The sequence below is a fragment of the Octodon degus genome, unplaced genomic scaffold, assembly GCF_000260255.1.
Source record: "Octodon degus isolate 3935 unplaced genomic scaffold, OctDeg1.0 scaffold00182, whole genome shotgun sequence".
NCBI classification, from domain to species: Eukaryota; Metazoa; Chordata; class Mammalia; order Rodentia; family Octodontidae; genus Octodon; species Octodon degus.
In genome coordinates, this window is record NW_004524758.1 from 276294 (window position 1) to 295370 (window position 19077).

Genomic DNA, 19077 nt, shown 5'->3' on the forward strand with positions numbered 1-19077 from the left:
TGCCTGTGACGAGTTCCCAGCTTACTTGCTTACTGAAGCAAACAAAGCCAAAGCCTGCGGCATTGCACAAACTATGTCTTCAAAATAAAAACCGCAGGCTCCCCAGGGACAGGACGTAGTTGACTCCCGCAGGTGACGGAGCCCTGCTACGTCAGTGTGCACACATGGCCGTGCAATTTGGATTCTGCTAATTATCTGTTAGTCTCTTCTTGAGGAATGTCGACTGCTCTGAAGCAATGATTTTTCAGCTAGCTTTCCTCCCTCCAAATGCCAGGTCTGATCCTGACAGTTGGAGAATCATCACAACTGAAAATGAAAGAAATCTGGATTCAGATTCTGCATGTACTGTAATTATTTATGAGTTCTGTAATCTTGATTTCAAACCCCAAATTTCTTGTAATCCTTAGTTTCCTCACATGGTACATGAGGATCATAATACCTCTTCCACAGGGCTTCGCGAGTGATCCAATGGTACGATCTGCTTACAGTACTCGACACAGTGTACGCAGGAGGTACTCTCCACAAACACTCGCTGGGCAGCAGATATGCGGGAGCGGAGGGCATAACCCTGCATTAGTTTTCTTCAGCCACCTTGACTTCCTGCTCTGTCTTAAGGAGGCTTCTGGAACTCTGGGCAGCCAGCACAAGAACTGTGACAAAAAGGTCAAGAAACTCACGGCAGAGATGGCGACCGTGATTTGTAGGCGAAGACTGAAGACCTGGGCCCTGAAGCGGGAGACTCCAGGACACGGAGGCTCAGGGTGAGGACGATGCCAAGTGTACGTCTATCTCCTTCGCAGCTAACAGAAAACAAAATGGGCTGAGGACACAGTGTGGTTAGAAGGACACACGGGCAGGAATGCACGAGACAGCCGGGCAAGGAGGCAGCGCCCTCATCTGGGAAGATGGACAGGCCTCTGCTGAGCAAGCGCCACAGCGCCGCAGGACTTTTAAAGGTAGGCGAAGCCCTCTTCTCACACAGTGTTCACTGAACACAGTCAGGACTCTTCCATGTTTCCAAACAGTGATGCTGCTCCATAAGAACGTAGAGTGCACAACCAAGAACAAAACCTGGAAGGAGTCTAGGCCAATTCTGCTGTACGCGCTCTCTGATTTTCCGTATGACACGAGCTGCACAGGGGCTCTGCTAGTCACCCTTCATCAGTCGGCCACCCACTCTGCAAACAGTCTAGTGGATGGGGATGGAGAAGAAGGAACGCAGCCTGAGCCCAGGGCTGTTCTCGTTAGGAGCAAATCCCAGTAGCTCTCCCGCCATGTTGCCGGGAGCACGTGGGAACTACGCCCGAAGTAGCCACCGAGCCCGGCCCGTCGGTACTGGCCAAGGGACTCAGGAGCTCTGCTTTCTGATCTAAGACTGCAAATGCTCTACTTGTTGCTCTAACACATGACCCTACTGGCAGAAAATCCCCTTGACGGTCGCTACACAGCCTTCGCTGTCTAGAAGGCCAATTCTGAGCAGCTGAGGCACAGGCACAAAACAGATGGTGGCAAGCAGCAGGAGACCGTACAGGGTAGAGTCCTGAAGAATGAGAAAATGGCGCTCCTCTGGAGCCGCGAGGCGGAGGGACAGAAACAGGGCACACATTTTAGTCCGTCTTTCTTGCCCTAAAGAGCAAATATTTCTGAAGAGCTAACATCACAGGAAACCTTGTAATACATCTAATGGAAAACAGTACTACTCCTTACCTGACTGTTCAGATGAGGAAACCAAAGCTCAGGGAGTGTAAATACAGGAGAGCAGACTACCGTGCTGGATGGAACTTGGACTCGGGAGTACAGGGGCGTGGGCAAGGGGCTCGAGTGCTGAACAAGGGACTTGTGGTTATGGCCAAGGTCCTCAGTTTAACGCTCATCTCCATTAAGTGCAACATACACGCAAGCAGGAACCATGTCTATTTTGGTCCCTATTGACCAGTTGTTAGTAAAATGTTTTTCAATGAATAAAATCCCATGACCAAAATAACTCCTCAATCGGATAGAGGTAAGTACTTTAGCATAAAGTAGGATAGGCCAGTCAAATAGCTCAGCAGATTAAAGCACCTGCAAGTAGGTGCAGGGGCTAGGGATTCATCCCAGACCTGCCTTGCCAGCCCTGCCCCCAGGGCGCACTGAGATGGCAATTGAGACTGAGTGTGGTGGCACACGCCTGTAATCCCAGCACTTGGGAGGCTGTAAACAAGAGAATCACTATGAGTCTCATCTAGTAGTGAGACCCTGAACACCCTGTAGACCCTCCCCTAAAATACAGGAAAAAAAAGATAAAGTAGGATAAATGCTACAAAAGAGCATGAACAGATTTCTACCACCAAGCTGAAAGACAGCTCAGACTAGGAGCACAGTTACTTCTCTACCTCCCACTCACCCTCTGCTGAGGCAGTACAATGGGGCTGGGAAGTTTCTTAGCCCACCTCTGAAGCCTGCAAGTACCGTGTCAAAGGGGCCTGTTTCCTTCGTATTGAACTTTCCTGCTTGGATTCCCAAGACCCCTGCCATGGGAGGTACAGTGACTCAACTAGCCCAGGTCTTTGAATATTCAGGGTATTCAAACGTTGATAAACCTCTCCTACCTTTTTAGTATGGACCTCAATTTTCTTGAATTTCTCCTAATGTATCTATACACTTATGTTCCTGCTGAATGGTTTGTGTTGTGAAACCAATTCATCATGTAAAGGACTTTAAGGGGCAGGGGGTCGGTAATGACCAATACTACCATGGTCTGGGATCTTTTAATTTTCAAAGCACTTGGAAGTTCAGCAAAGGGAAGCTTAATAGAGAGAGAAAAGAAGCGAAGGCTTAATTAGCTATACTCATAGATGACTGCATAAAACAAAAGGGAGCACATTTTCAAATATAAAGGTACTAAGAACAGAAATGTTTAGACCATTCGCAAGCAGTTCATGCATCTGCGCAGGCCCTGTACAACTTACTGAAGACGCAAAGCCAGCTCAGGCCCTGAAATGCCTAACAGTCTATGACAGGGTTTCTGAGACCCAGGTCTGAGACCCTCTGGGAGTGATACGTCAGGACTGCGGGGAGGGGTAGTTGTCCAGTGTAGCTCAGAGCGCAGGCAGTTCCTTCCCTCTCCACCCCAGATGCCCCTGGGAAGCCCTTCCATTGTTCCCAGCTATGACACCAGAGATTCTGCAGCTATTGTCCAATGCCACCAGGGGATGAAGCTGCCCGCCAGCTGAGAACCACCAGTGTGGGCAAGCAGGTAAGTTATGACACACCACGAGGTAAGTGCTATCTAAACTTCAGGAGCAGAGAACAGGGCTCCTCAACTCTAGAAAAGGGGGAGCGGATACTATAGAAAACTGCACAGAATAAATGATTTTTCATGCTCAGTATTTGAAAAATATTCAGTATTATGTTAAACACATGAAAACAGGGACAGTTAGGGTCCTAGTCGGAGTAGGAAAAGAATGAAGAAAGAAAGTTCATTCAGGCCGAGACAAAACGATGAACAAAGGCCTGGAGGCCGGAGACCATGGAACAGTCAGGCAATGAAAGACAGTCTGCAGGGTGGGGGTGGGGGCGGGGGGACACACAGAAACAAGACTGGGCTAAGGACGAAAGGAGCCTACATTTTAATATAAAGAAGCCAATGTACGTTTGAAGCTTTTTGTGTTCAAGATTGAACCCAGGGCCTTGTGCGTGCTACGCAGGAGCTCTGTCACTGAATCGCACCTCAGAACTCCGGGCTCTGGGTTGGAAAAAGCACTACTGCAGGCAACACAGCACCACTGGGAAATCTGGGTACAGAATCTGTTTTTTAGAGACTTTCCCTAGTGACAGAGCTGAATATGGGGAAGGGACAACAGGGAAAGTCGAAAGGCACAGAGCTTAGTCAGCATACACGCTTGGGCTTCATTTGGGGAACATTTACAGGGAAAAGCACAATGGCTTTGGGGTCACGCGAATCCAGTTGAACATTCCTGTGGATTGGCAGGACCTCAGGCACACGATTTGCTAAGCTCTATTTTCTTATTCTATAAAACGGGGCTGCCTACGTCACTTGATCTGCACAAAAAGCCTGTAAGCCAAGGGCAGGTGCTGGGTACTGCAGAGAAGCACTCGGCAACACAAACACGCATCTCTCCCACTGAGTCTCTTCATGAGCCTCGTGGAGCCCACGTAACTGCAAGCACGGGGAGCTGGAACAGATCGTTAAAGGACTTTCTACTTGATGTAGAATAGATAAGAGTTGTTTCTAAAAAAAAGATTTTTGGACTGACCGCCGTGTTCTTGAGAGTGAACGCCATGCTAGAGAGGGGTCAGCACTTACTTTGGGATCAGCCAGGATGTCTTGTAAGACTGAGATCAAAACAGCAGTAGACAATGTGAGCACTCCGTGTGCCTTGGGCTCACAAGTGTCGCAGCCCTTCTCTAGTTAGCAAGCCTGCATCCATCCCGTGGTCGGGAAGTAAGCATTCAAATACTTGATCTGCGTATAAATCCTCCAAATCAAGTTGTGCTTGATTCCCACAGCTTAGCCTATCAAAGCCACAGCCAAGTTTCCCTCTACACACTCCCATTTCATATCACTAAGCACTTCTTCATTTGTGAGCATTTATACCTCTCTTGGAGAAAACAATCTTTAATCTGTTTTCTCTTGTCACTTCCCTATTTATCATCACAATGGTAATACATCGTCAGGTAAGAGAAATATTCCCTATTACAGTACAGGGCTTTGGGATATACCCGGGTACAGAATCAGGGCCAGAGCAGGCAGGGTGCAGTGAGACATCAAAGGCCCGGGAAGTGTCTGCAACTGAGGACCCTACGCCCAGGTCTCACAGAAGCACCCTCAAACTTTAACAGAAGATTCTGACACTCTATAGGCAATCGCAACCCCTGTAACCAAGAACCCGTCCTCCTGCCTAGCCACAGCGCACTGGATGCTACACTTCCTTTTCTAGTGCAGAGACTAGGTTCAGGTATACAGTTCACTGTAACAACTCCTGCTAGCAAGCCCGAGGTCGTGAGTTCGATTCCTATAGCAAAATATGAACAAAACCAAAACACAGGAGAGGCACGTGTAGTGCAGACGCAGTGTCCCGCCTCTGAGCAGTCTGAGTGGCTCATGAGGAGAGCTCAGCAGGCTTACCTCTGCACAAGGGTTCCGAAGACGAGGCGAAGACACTTCTGCATGTTCTCAGTGCATAGCCATTTCCACTGCTGCATTAAGAGCAAGAGGATCAGATCCAGGGCCGTGTCAGCTAACTCTGTCTCCGTTCCTGGGGGACAAAAAGCATCACAGTCACTCTGGAGAAAGCCCCATGCGAGGGGGCAACTGAGGGGCCTGGGTGGGCTCTGCCACCTTAGTATGGGGCCTCATACACATTTATAATCCCTATGTACTGAAATCAGGAGATCAGGCTCTTGTGCTAAAAGAGTGTTGGGCTGTACGTCTTCACAACTCTTCTACGTTCCTCCTATTACCTAGAGTCTTCTTAAAAGATTTTACACCTAATTACTTTGTTCACCTAGTTTCCATTTCTGTCCTATCTCCCCTGCATGCTGAATTCATTGTGTTCCAAGGAGGAGCTCACAGCTGATGGCTGACTGGAACCGGCAAGGCTCTGGCCTTCCACCCGCCCCCACAGTGCGCCATGGAAAGGGTGTGGGCAGCCTTGGGAAAGCTCTAGGCTACCTCTCCTGCGAAACCGTCTCCATCACACAGACCCGTGGGGCGCACACTCAGAGGCTCTAGCTTGATTCTGAGGTGCCACGTGGCCCAAGCAAAAGCTCCACCCCTCTGGAAAACGCATGACATTCATGGGTTCGCCCCTGGTTTGAAGACCTGAAGGGCCACAGAAGAGCTCATGTTTGCGCTGAGCTGGGCTTTCCTGAACATGTGTGTTCTATGGACAGGAGCATCTACTCTACACGTGTGCCACGTAGGTTGGAACGTGTCCCAGGCAGGGTGGATGTTCCTTGTCACTTCTGATTTGCTCCCCCGGAACTCTGCCGGGAGGACATGCTATTCCACGAGAATGTGGGACGCCTGGGCTTGCCGCGGTGGCTGGCCTTACAGCCACCCAGCATGTCCGTCGGGCTAGGTCTCCAGGGCGTTCTCTCAAGCACTCTGCCTGAGCTGTCACCCTTTAGAACAAGAGCACCTCAGCTCTGCAAGGAGGTGCCAGAAGTGAACGCTGCGTCCCTCTAAAGCTGATCGAAAGCATGCTTCCTCTACCTGCGCTGTCTCCAAGGGGCTCGGGAGCTGGTGAACTGCTCTCTGGATACTTGCTCAGCGAGGGGCTGTCCTACTTCCGGAGAAACAGCACCCCCTCACTGCAGTTACTGCCTCAGGTTTAGCACTGGCCTGTGGCTCCACCATGTGGCAACACTCGGTCACAGCAGTAAAAAATATCCCACAGCAAAGCGGAGCTAGGTTGTCCTTAAGGAAATTTCTCTCACAGGAGCATTTGGAGTCTCCGAAGCTAGAGGAGAGGAGGGCTCAGGCGTAAGCTCTCCCTGTAGAGATATGATACTCAAAATCTGTAGGCTTGATTTTAAGTGCAGTGTGTTACTTTGGTCAGTTCTGTTACTCACGATGTCATGAGTCCCGGGATGCCTTGTCACACCACTTGCTTTACATGATCTGCAAGTCCCACCTGTCACGTCCTTACACTGAGGGCCACAGACCAGAGGTCAAATGATTTGTTCACACAGTGCATGTGACAATAGTGGAGCTGGCTGCTCCTGCGGTGGTGACCTTTTATTCCTGACGGAGGTCTCTGTCTCAGTGGAATCCACGACCCCTCTTCTTTGACATTCTAGCTCAACCAGTATACTAATTAATACTTAGGGCTCTAGAGCTTTCCTCTCTAGAATACATACACCTGCACGTCCTCTCCTGGGAAGCAAACCTGCCCTGCCTCAAATGCGCACAAGCAGAAAGCGGAGTCTGCGCCCCTGCCCTCTGCCCGCACTACTCAGCAGGACGAGGCGGGGTCATCTGCCACAGCAGCAGCACAGCAGAAGGCGCAGAGCGGGGCAGAAGGGTGCATCTACTTTGAACAGGTTGCATCTCAGCTGCTGGAAAGCATCTTATACAGGCGGCATCAGCACTTGTGTAAGAGTAGAAGCCTGCAGGGTGGGAGGGTCATCCAGGCACAATGTGCAGGGGACAAGTAGAGAGCCATACGTGAACGCCAGAAGGCTGGGAAGGAAAGACACTGGAGCACAAACGGGCCACAAAAGCAAAGCAAACCAGGAAGCTGTCATCATAGACAGCAAGGTAAGAAGACGTTTCTCGCCACAGACAGTAATCTCAGAAGGCCAAGTCTGCCAAATTGTCTGAAACAAGACATTGACGGATCTGTTCCTGCTGGGTCAGAACTATCAGTGCCTGCGCCCTGCTCTGCTGTGTGAGGGGTGGTGAAGACTGTGAGCTCCTCACCGCTGGCCCGGCGCCTCTCATGCTGGAGTTCAGCTCATGGCTCACTCAGCTGAACACAACAGCAATTGAAGCCCCAGAGTCAGCTCTTCCGGGTCCTTGGCTCCCTCCCTCCTACTTACCTGGGTCACCGCTGCCCGGGTCTTGGGTGGACACCGCTGCACCTGACAAGCTCCTGTCCACACACCCCTTGGGCATGGGCTCTGGGGCTTCTGTGGGCTGCATTTCCAGTAATTTTGTCTGCTTTTTAATAAAGGATTCCATTCCAGACATGGACAGGACTTCTGACTCCTGAAGAAATAGCCAAGGGCACATCGCGTAAGGAAGGCAAGCAGTAGGGAGAACGCGCGCACTCTCAAGTTTCCCCGTATCTCACTTGCAAAAGAGCTGCGGGCCTAGAGGCCGCTTCAGGGAAGTTTCTCTTCACTCAAGGTGCAAAGCAAACAAACCTGGCACAGCACGATCACTTCTGAACCACTCTTGGGTCTCTGTTCTCTTCTGGAAATGGACTGTTCTTCCTGTCACTAATATCTCAAGCCTACTACCTTTACAAAGCCAACCTGACAACTCAAGACTGGCAGGATTTCAAAGTCACTCAAAGAAAACATGTTTAACGTAACAATTTGAGGCCTGGAAGGCCTTTGGAAGGACACCAAGTGCTTCCTACTACTCTTCTCACTGCAGGGGCGACAGGACCCGCCTTAACCCTTGCAGTCCTCTGGGCTGCTTTGGGCCTTACCATGGTGCTGTCCTGGAGACCATAGAGAATCCTGTCATGTGCTTCTGTCACAGTCAGTGCTGGAGCAATTTTGCTGGACGAGAATCTCAATCTGGACCTGGTACAGAAATGAATGGCAGAAATAGTGTCACGCATGGCTTTGGTCCTTGGACAAAGGCTGCAGCACTGCTCCCACATGAAGGCAGGAACACTCATGCTTAGTCTTGGGGCTGCATGCATGGGGGGCCAGGAAGGACTGAAGCCCTCCCAACAAGGTGCGTCCTGGCAGCCCTCCACAGACACAGCGCCTCTCGCACAGAGACCTCTTACGTCTCCAATGCGTTCATGAAGAGGCTTTGGCTAGCAGGCCAGAGGCCAGCTTGGCACGGTCATGTTCTCACAGGAGTTCATACTATGCACATTCAAAGCGTGTTGAAAATTAAGTAAACAGCACAGACCAAAGATTTTGTTTTGCTTTGTTTTAGATGAGGCCTTTTTTTTTTTTCCTTAATGTATTCAGTACAGGCTCTACCGGGTCTCACTACACAGCCCAGACTCAGTGATTCTCCTGTTTTCAGCCTCCCAAGAGCTGGGATTACAGGTGTGTGCCACCATGCCCAGTCTCAGTTGCTGTCTCAGTGTACCCAGGGGCCAGGGCCGGCACAGCAGGCCAGGGATCGAACCCACGGCCCCTGAGTCTGCCTAAGCAGGTGCTTTAATCCACTGAGCTATCTGGCTGGCCCGACCAAAGATTTTTGTTAATGCTGTTGGTACCTTTTTGGGGCAACCACTTATTCCCCTGCTAGAGAAAAACTGCATGTGGTTAAAAAAAAAAAGTCTCAAGAAACAGAAAATTCAACAGAATAGTACGGTGATTATCTTTAAAACCTGGGCATAACTTCAAAACACAAAGCACTGTGGGTCTGGTATTGCCAGCCCTTAACATGGACAGAGACAGGGACAAACAAGGACAGTCAGGGCCCTGCCATGTGCTCTCTTGCTCTGCTTCCTTGTAATGATCCTGATTCACACAGAATTTCCAGTCAGGCTAAGTGTGGAGCCCCCACCTTCCACATGTTGGGGTGGAGAGCTGGCAAGGAACAGCTGGCGCCTGAGTGTAGGAGAGAGCGGCAGTGGTTGCCCAGTTACTAAAACAGGCCCTGTGGGTTTCTATTCTAGCCCTTTCCTGTTTATTGCTAGAATACGCAATTTCTGAGCCAAAAGTTCCAGAAATGATGGCAAACAGAGAGGGTTATAAGCCTTAGTAGGAAAGAAACAATTTCCCAGAAAGACAGAAAGGAAAGCATGGAGTTTTCCTTGTCATAGCTCTGGTCACCTGGGGCCCTGGTGCCCATGGCAAGAGCAAGCTGCCTTTGTGGTACAGCTGGCTCTCCTGTGGGGCACCAAGCAGCCTCGGGCTCACTCATCCAGAAGCAGGTATATGTGCTCTCCCTCCACTCCTCCACGGCGTGCCAACACAAGTGAGCTCCGGCTCGGCTCAGGGCTGGGGATCGACCTGAGACCGGGGCAAGGCTCCCGGGCCCTGGGGCTCCTCACTTGCCGGCCTTCTTGCCTTCTGTCTGTGGCTTGCTTTCATTCTCAGCCTCACTCAGCTCCTCCGTGGGGCTCTGGGGCTCGGAGCGCGGGAAGGCCGTCTTCAGTGTGTCCACGATGGCACTGACCACCATCTGCAGGGTGGGGGCGCAGGCTCAGAGAGGGCACTGAGCCCCCAGAAGAAGCCCTGAAGTGCAGAGCAATCACCTCACCACGCTTTATGCAGCAGGCAGGGGCTGGGGGACAAGCACAGCCTTGCCCATCAGCAGTCACACACCTGTCAGGACATCCGTCCCCCTTTCGCTATGGCTGGAAAACCTTCTTATTGCAGAGTAAGACAAACAGTGCCATGGAAAAAGGAGGCAAAACAGATCATGAAATAAGTAAAACCCAACCTGGGAGTTTTGTAGGCTGGTGAATGCTTTTCATGTTGTGTTCTTTCCTTTTTACATAAAAAGGTGATTTCTAGTCATGGAGAAAGGAAACTTTTTTTTTTTTTTCTAGTCAAGTCAAATAATTTCTTGAGGTACAAAAAACTATCATTCAGATCAAAATTAAGATATTCTGGAGTTAATACAAATTTCATACTCCTAAGAGCAAATCTTACAATCTTCATATATGAAAAAGAACAGTCTCTATTGCTCAGAATGGGAAAATAGCAGACAGACTTTTGCTTAAAAAAGAAAACACACAAATAAAATCCTGAACTAGCAAGAAATGGAGGGAAGCCCTTCCTTCCGTGGGTGCCTCTTCCTACTACACACTGCTGCCAACAGCTGCACCAAGCCTGTGCTCCCTGGCTTGGTGACAGTCTCCCCCAGGGAGCACAATTAGCACTTAAAGGCAAGGCTGAATGTCACCAAGATCCCTGGGAACACCTGGAGAACACACCAAGGAAGACACAGAGGACTGCATCACTTACGGATGTAGCTGAGAAAATATAACTTGCTCTCTTGACTCAGGAACTGCAGTGTGCGGTAGGGTCCTCCTGTGTCCCACTACTCCTGTGTCACTGACATAAAGCATGGAGCCGGCCTCAGCGCCGTCACTGAGACAGCAACCTGCCTGCAACTCCGTGTGGTTCCTCCCACAGCAGTGGAAGTCCCGACATGTGTCCTCAACAGCAGGGGATGTCCCCTGACATCCGTCCTAAGCAGAGAAGTCTCCTGACAATTGTCCCATGCAGTACATGTCCCCTGAGGTCTGTCCTAAGCAGTGAAGTCCCCTGAAGTCTGTCCTATGCAGTGAAGTCCCCTGAAGTCTTTCCTATGCAGTGAAGTCCCCTGAAGTCTGTCCTATGTGAAGTCTCCTGATACCCGTCCTATGCAGTGAGTCCTCTGAGGTCTGTCCTATGCGGTGGATGTCCCCTGAAGTCTGTCCTATGCAGTGAAGTCCCCAGAAGTCTGTCCTATGTGAAGTCTCCTGATACCTGTCCTATGCAGTGAGCCCTCTGACGTCTGTCCTATGTGGTAGATGTCCTGAGGTCTGTCCTATGTGGTGGATGTCCCCTGAAGTCTGTCCTATGCAGTGAAGTCCCCTGAAGTCTTCCCTATGCAGTGAAGTCCCCAGAAGTCTGTCCTATGTGAAGTCTCCTGATACCTGTCCTACGCAGTGAGTCCTCTGAGGTCTGTCCTATGTGGTGGATGTCCCCTGAAGTCTGTCCTATGCAGTGAAGTCCCCAGAAGTCTGTCCTATGTGAAGTCTCCTGATACCTGTCCTACGCAGTGAGCCCTCTGACGTCTGTCCTACGTGGTAGATGTCCCGAGGTCTGTCCTATGTGGTGGATGTCCCCTGAAGTCTGTCCTAAGCAGTGAAGTCCCCTGACGTCTGTCCTATGCAGCCCCATTTTGTTCTAGATGAGAAGACGGAGGCCCCGCCCTTTCCCCACTGGGGCTGTAGTTCTCACCCATGTATGCACACGGCTATCTTCTAATGAACACACACCTCAGACTTCTTCCCTGGAGACTGGTGATAAAAGCCGGGCATTACACTGATAGGAATGGACGTACTCGACAGGTGTCCTACCATCTCCACAGCTGCTGGCCCACCTTTTTGAAGGCCCAGCTCCCTGCACTCGGTTCTCCAGGAGGGAAGCATCACGCCAATCCCAATCTGCCTACTGTCCTGTCTGCGGGCTCTCCTTCCTGCGTGATCAGTGCTGGCAATCAGCCTTCCCTCCAGAAGGAGTCCCCCGCCTCGGAAGGCTCACAGGTGCCCTGCACATCGCTACTAGCAGGACAACATCGGAATGTGCTGAGGAGAGGAGAGAGGCACACACTTCCAGGCTAGGGCACTGTGTGCTACCAGCTGCTCGCTAGGGCTCAGCAGGCTGAGGACCCAGTGGGATTTTGCACAAGGCCCTAGAAGTTCTTGCACATGTTCCATTGAGTGCTCCCATGTTCTAGCTCCCTCATTTTTCAACCCAGACTCTACGCCAACAAACGTGCATGTTTACAGGGAGGCAAAGCGCTGAGCCGCTGCGCTCTGGGTACCTTGTCTATTCTAGACACCATGAATGGCTTCTTGACAAAGGCGATGCGAGCATCTGTGTTCAGAGCAAGGAACTCCTGCACCTCCTCGCTGTCAGCGATCTCAGGAATGGCACAGAGTTGCTGCAAGGGTGAGAGAAGAGGATTTGAAGGAGAAATTTCTGTCCCCAGATCTCTCCACCTTCCCTTGGGTACGTGCGGGTCAGAGTGAGAACAAAGCTGGACGGGGAAATGCTGACCTTGAGGAACGACTCCAGGAGGCTCTTCCGGGCTTCCACTCTGTCACTGTCCATGTTTCCAAATGGAAGATCTGGAAAGAGCTTTTTTGGACCCTTTACATCTTCAAAACAAAACAAAGTTCACTCATTAACATTCACAAAGAGCTTATTCATAAAAAATCTAAACAATTACTAGATATACTTCTGGATTTTTCACTTAAGAGTTCCAAATACACCTGCAGGGGGATGATACATCCATGCATGTCCACTTCTTGTTACTAGAAGTATAACAATGGCCAAAAGGGAGGCTCTGAATGCCAGCGGCCCAAGTTCTAAGCTCCACTGTAACGATGACTGCGCATTTTCTGCGAAAAGGGGATGCTATGGTCCCCCCAAAATAAGACCGAGCCAGAAAACTATCAGCCAAAAAAAAAAAAAGTACTAGAGGTGACAAATGCCAGCCCAGCCAGCCTCTCCTGGCTGCCCCACTGTCACTCTTGCTCGGTGCCCACTCTGTAAGGCAGGGAATGCAAGGACAGACTGAAGGGGGTGGCATTTTGGGTCTCTAGTCTCCACAGATGACTGTTTTCTAGTTAGGTCTTATTTTCAGGGAGTGAGATTAGCACTTGTCTCACAGCTTGTTACAAGGATTAAACATACTAGCAGGTGTGAAGTGCTTGAGAGAGAACCTGTGCTGAACAAGCGCATCTCAGCATTAGCTGCTGTTATTAAGATACTAAACGTGTACCATATGCCCAAACCTACCAAAAGGTTTATTTGGGTGATTTGCATTTTTTAAAAACAAAGTAGCCAGTGATTAGCTTATTCTGCTTTTGTTTTACATTTAGCACAGGGTCTACAGGGTCTCACTACATGGTTTTCTTAAATTCATTACATTTTCTTATTTTCTTGGTGTGAGGATGTCAACAAGCACACAAAACATCTGGCTGTTAAAGGAAAGAAAGTGGTAAGTTCTGGGTAAATTTTACTATTTTACAATGATCAAGCTACAGCTCTGAAAAACTAATTTAACTGCTCTCACTGTCTGATGGATACAGGAAGAAACAGGAATGAGAAAAAGGGATTTAGCAGCCAAGAACGACCTCAGAAAGAACAGGATCAGAGCCATCCAGCATGACACGTCAAAACTTCCAGACAAGACTTGGGGAAGAGAGAACCCCAGTCCCGCATTCCCCTGTCCACAAACCCCATCAAACACTCAGGTCAGGGAGTAACAGGTGAGATGCAAAGGGGCGGTGCAGCGCCGGGGCAGGGGAGACGCTGACTTTTGATGAACTTCCGTAGATCTGGCTTCTCCTCCAGGCGGGTCTGCAGGTTCAGGAACTCCCGGTAGCGGCGGTTGACCGTGTGGTAGGCCAGTTGCTGTAGGCCGCTGCTGTTCTCACTGTTAAGGGCTGTCTCGTACTGTTGAAGGAACAGAGTTATTGACCGAGTGAGCCAAGTCTGGAATTTCTACTCCAGCTTTAATGACTACTTGTGCAATGGCACACAACAGCAGCACAGTGGAGACGGAGAGGGAGCTGACGTTCCTGTGTTACCGCTAAGTGGAATAACCCTTATATGTTGTGGACTTAAAGAATGAGATAAACCTTCAGATATACTCAGCCTAAAAAGTAAGAAATGACTTTCACTGCTCCTGTTTCTTCTATCCAAATGCTCCTTTGCCCAGATACGTAGCTTCATTTATAAAAATGGCTACATTATTCCTTTTTAATCCCAAAGATTGAGAATAAAACAGAAAGCATTTATAAAAGTGATTATAATTTCTATCACTTCTAAATTACAGGCTGGACTTTCTAAAGGGAAAACCATTTTGCCATTAACTCGATCAGTGATATTTATTAAAAGCAGGAAGAACAAACAACTTCAAACAGCAGATGGGCAGAAGTTATTTGTTTGCCTGGAATGAATTAAAAGGCATGTGTTTCTGTTTTGCTTTGGCAGATTAATCTTCCTAGTTGTTATTCTTAAAAGTAAACTGAACATTTTTCCTAAGCATAGCGTACATAATATGTGTATCATGGAAGTCACGTGACTGGAGATGTTGTACAGGGGCCGAGTGCACCACCTTCACGGGCTTGGAGGGCTGGTAGTGGGAAAGAGAACTTGTCCTAGGAGAGCGAGCAGCCTGAACGTAAGGGAGCTGTGGCTCAGTACAGCACAAATCCAACACAGCGGAACGTGGAGGGAGACCTACATAGGTGCTCATTCTCACAGCAGTAGGTTACTGTCATCCTCGGGCAGAGGCACTGAACTGTGGCCGGCAATGGCAACAGCGACCTCCTTGTTGGCTGGACTTCATGCTGCTGTACTGAAATTTTCCAGATAGAAAGATGCAGTGACAAGTAGCTGAGGAGAGCTAAGATTTCCAGACCAGCACGGAAAGGAAACACAGAGAGGTGGAATCTGGGGGCGGGGGACTCTCACTCGGAGACCGGAGCGTGGTGATGTGCTCTGCAGGATATTCTGCTCCTTGAGGGAGCGGCTGAATTTCACGTGTTCATGTCCATCTTATAAGCTGAAGACTGTTTACTATGACAAAGTGTAATAGAGCAGTCTCTTGCTAGCTCACGGTTCGACTTTCACAGACTGTTTTGTGAGCTTTCAAAAAAATATTAATCTAAATTATTTATCATAGATTGCTATATAATGGGATTTTGTAGTACTGTACAGTATAGGTACGTTATTAAAATTACGGAGGTTTATGAGTTTAGAAAATGATTAAGAATATGAGAAGTATTTTTAAAAGTGAGGTTTTTAAGAGTATGGGAAGGGTTTATAAAGACTTAAAATATATAAAAATACTAAAGTAAATATAATGTCGCTGATTTTCATTTATCTGGGGGTTTCTGGAACACAACCTCTGGGATAAGTGAGGGACTGCTGTAGTACTAATGCGTGATTTAGAACCACGCCCATAAGAAAATGCAAACCCAATCTCAAACTATGCACAACTGGCTACATGATTTTGCTACTCATTTTTCATTTATCTTTTTAATTTTTTATTAGTGAATATCTGCAGTACTAATAATTAATTTATTCTGGGAGTTGGTACATGTACATAACACATCTTAATTCCTTCCCCTGTCTCTTGGGGCCCTTATCTTTTGTACAATTCTGTTTCTTAAAATCGAGATTTATTTTGCTCTTAATATCTCAGGTTTCTCATGAGACCATAATGTTAAGTCACATAAATCAGACACACTTTACCCTTTTCTAATGTCAACTTTAAGTAGGGAGTGGCTGGTGTCAAAATCTGCAGTAAGGGAGGGCAGGCCAAATAGCTCAGTGGATTAAAGCACCTGCAAGCAGGTGCAGGGGCCGGGGATTCGATCCCCAGGCCTGCCCTGCTGGCCCCGCCCTCGGGGCATGCTGAGACTCCAATTGAGACTGGGCGTGGTGGTACGCACCTGTAATCCTAGCTCTTAGGAGGCTGTATACAGGTGGAACATTACAAGTCCAATCTAATAGTGAGACCCTGAACACCCTTTAGACCCTTCCCTAAAATACCAAAAAAAAAAAAAAAGAAAAAAAAATCTGCAGTAAAAAAGTAAAAGTAATAAGAAAAAGACTATAATTTAAACAATTTTTTTTATCAACTTAATTTTTCCGTTAAGGAGGAAGAAAAACTGTCATTTAATACAATATTGGAATGTTATAAGTAGAAGACGAAGTAACCGGAAGCCAGCATGAAGAAAGTTGTAGATCACCTGGAGTCACAAGAATAAAAAGACAGGCAAAATGTTTATAAAGACATACCTGTCCTTTGAGGCTGGGCTGAATTATTCATGACCAGATATCCCGACTCCTAAAATTTAGCTGTAAGGAATGTGTGTGTGTGTGGGGGGGCATACATGTGCATGTGAGTACACATTTCTAATTATTTCTATTGTCTTAACTTGAAAATGTCACAACATTCCGTATCAAAATGTTAGGTCATGTTGCAGAGGGGTTTAATAGATTAGCGAACTCTGGCTCTCCTTTGGCTGGATTAGGATTTCACCAAGAGGAATGTAGTACCCACATCTGTGGCTGTGTTTGGGCTCAGAATGAAAGAAATCCAAGAAGGCAAGTAAAACCCAACAGAGTCTTGCCCAGGATTCTTACCAAAACTGTTCCCTCCTAGTTTCTTTTTTTCTTTTAAAAATACTAAAATCTTTAGTATTTTGTTTTGGGAAGGAAGACTTTTCCTTCAGATGGTACAGTAAGTTCCTTATTCTTTGAGTGATTCAAGCATAAATTTGGGAACCACTTGCCAGAGAAAATATGAAATGGGCTGGTTAGACTACAGCAGATCCTTCAAAATGCCCCCCACACTAACTCTATGTTCTACTTAAAAAAATATATAGAATCCTTGAGTTCATTCTTTGAAATTCTCGTTCAAAATTTGTCAGTCTGTCAGAATTAGCATATGGTATTTAAAGAGCAGCCCAAGCAATTACGAAATGCAGCCAGGTTTAGCAATCACTAAAAACTGTCACCTTTAGTATCTATCAATTCTCAGCTGCTAGGATTGTTTGTGTGGGTGAGTAAAAGTCTACTCTGCTTAACAAATTAATTAGCTTTAGCCCATTCATTCACACAAGCTTGTTCAATTAAACACAGGAAAGTAAGTTATCTCCCCTGAGAACATTAGGTTCCGATTCTACTCTCCAAACCCATTCCCAGCCGAGTGGCTGCCCATGACTCTAATACAGTTACCTTCACAGTATAGAGCGTGTACGGGTGGAATCCAGTGCCACTGTGCTCTCGGGCCGTAATGGTGCCAGTAATTCGAAGATTCTGGATGACAACTGGCCCATCTGGACTGCTCAAGGGCTCAAAGCTGAAGGTGCCAGACCCGAGAGGACCAGGTGGAGAGGAGGAAAGTGAAACCTGTGGCAAAGTATGATCTAGGGAACTCATGCCCTCAGTGAGATCCTTCTCTAAGCATGAGGGGCGTGGGGGGCAGGTCTTTTCTGGCTCCTCCAGCAAAGCTGGAAGCGAGGCAGCATCCTGTTCTCCCTCCTTGTCTACACTGTCAATCTGGATCTCTGGGCAGGAGTTTAGCACAGACACCAGACCTGACTCTATTTCTGTCCCTGGACCCTCCTCAGCTTCTGCTCCTTCGATCCCCTCAGATCCCTCATCATCCTTAGGCTCCAGAACCTGAGAATCTTCTAGGGCACACAAGGCATCCTGGATTCTGTCAGAGAGGAAATTTCCTGGGGTCATTAGCATGATGGTTTCTTTACTCAGTTCAGAAAGGGGAGACTCCAGCTCTGAGTCTTCACATAAGAATAGGGGGCCTCGAATATTAGGCTGTAGAAAATGAGATGAGTTGTTTCCTATTTTTCTTTCTTCAAGCATACCACCCAAATCTGCCTCCATGGCTTCATGGCCTTCTTCAATCTCAGGGGAGGGACCTGCTTCACTGGAGTTCAGAAGCACTGGGGCCGCTCCTGGAGACAGGGCCCTCCCTTCCGCCGCACTCTCCACCTCAAGGATCAGTGGCAGAGACGTGGGCACTGCAGGCTGCTCCACCTCACCAGGGGTGTAGAGTGACTCAGCTGCTTGTGCAGGAACACTTCTGGGCCTGGAAAAGATGCCCACAAGTATAAGGTGGATCCAGTCAGGATCTGACAGCTTGTTGATTAGCGGTAAGATTACATTGCAAGTAAGGAGTTCGACCACTGCATGACGCCCAGTCTTAGTCTCCAAGTGGGGCTTAGGCACCAGACCTTGAAGCAACAAATTCACCACGCCACGTGCATGTGTGACCTCCGCGGTAGGGTTGTGCACCGCAGGGTGGGGGGCAGTAGCCCGGCAGTACGCCTCCCAGAGCTGGGAGGGCTGATCCACACTGCTCTCCTTCCCTTCAGTGGTCTCCTTGGCCTGAATGTAGCTCTGCAGGTGACAACCACAGAGAGTCAGGACCCTCTGGGCAAGAGCACGGCTGTCCACCAGGCCCATCCTCCTCCGGAGCTCCTGTACCAACCCTTTCATGGCCGCTTCCATCTCTCGCTGGAAGGCTGACTCCTGGCTCACGGAACCATACCAGGACAACACGAAATCGCGAATAATCATCTGGATGGTGCGGCTGATCTCCAGGTCCAGCTGTCTTTCTGCCTCAGGGCACGGAGGGCTGGCCGCCACCGGGATGAAGCGCTCCAGGTGCAGGCGACCCGAAGCCCCCACAACGGCACCGGAGCCCAGCCATCCTCCCAGCACCAGGAACAAGGCGGAGAGAAGGCACAGAAGCCACACGTTGACCAGGAGGTGGATGACCAGGAGCCAGCCGAGCAAGACCCCCACAGCCACCAGCTTGCGACTGCTCCACAGCCGACTGAGGTGGCGGGAGGCCTCGGCCAGCGCCTCCTGGGTCGCGGGCCCAGTCTCCGGGGGCCCGGTCCCCGTCCTCATGGCTGCAGGAGGAGGGCTTCTCTAGACGGCCGCCGCCCCCAATTTCACCTCAGGGCAGGCACGGGGCGTGAACTGTGAGCCAGGCGTACTGGAGGCTCCCTCCGGTGGGGGATGCGGCCGACCGGGCTCGGGGCTCCCGCAGTCCCAGCGCTACGAGGCGGCCGGGGCCGTCCTGCGTCTCGGGCCGCCGTCCCCGGAGCCCTCGGCCAGCCGGTTCCGGCGCGGGAGACGCGGTCCCGGGGCGCAGCGCGG

At 49.3% G+C, this 19077-nt stretch overlaps 1 protein-coding gene across 3 annotated transcripts in view; it reads right to left on the minus strand.

The window, feature by feature from the left end:
• Positions 1–19071, minus strand: part of Snx19 (sorting nexin 19) — a 40435-nt gene extending 21364 nt beyond the window's left edge. The window contains exons 1-8 of one of the 3 annotated variants that reach the window (XM_023703842.1): positions 17125–19071; positions 13689–13827; positions 12424–12524; positions 12269–12307; positions 9699–9829; positions 8163–8259; positions 7546–7714; positions 5129–5258 (exon numbers count right to left, since the gene is read on the minus strand). In XM_023703842.1, coding sequence (XP_023559610.1) covers positions 5129–5258; positions 7546–7714; positions 8163–8259; positions 9699–9829; positions 12269–12307; positions 12424–12524; positions 13689–13827; positions 17125–18825 — 2507 coding nt within the window. In that variant the 5' untranslated portion in view covers positions 18826–19071. Of the gene's footprint in view, positions 1–5128; positions 5259–7545; positions 7715–8162; positions 8260–9698; positions 9830–10617; positions 10721–12187; positions 12308–12423; positions 12525–13688; positions 13828–17124 lie in introns of those variants that run through there. The other 2 variants (XM_004643682.3, XM_023703843.1) reach the window with 2 other exon arrangements.
• Between the last annotated feature and the right edge of the window lie 6 nt (positions 19072–19077).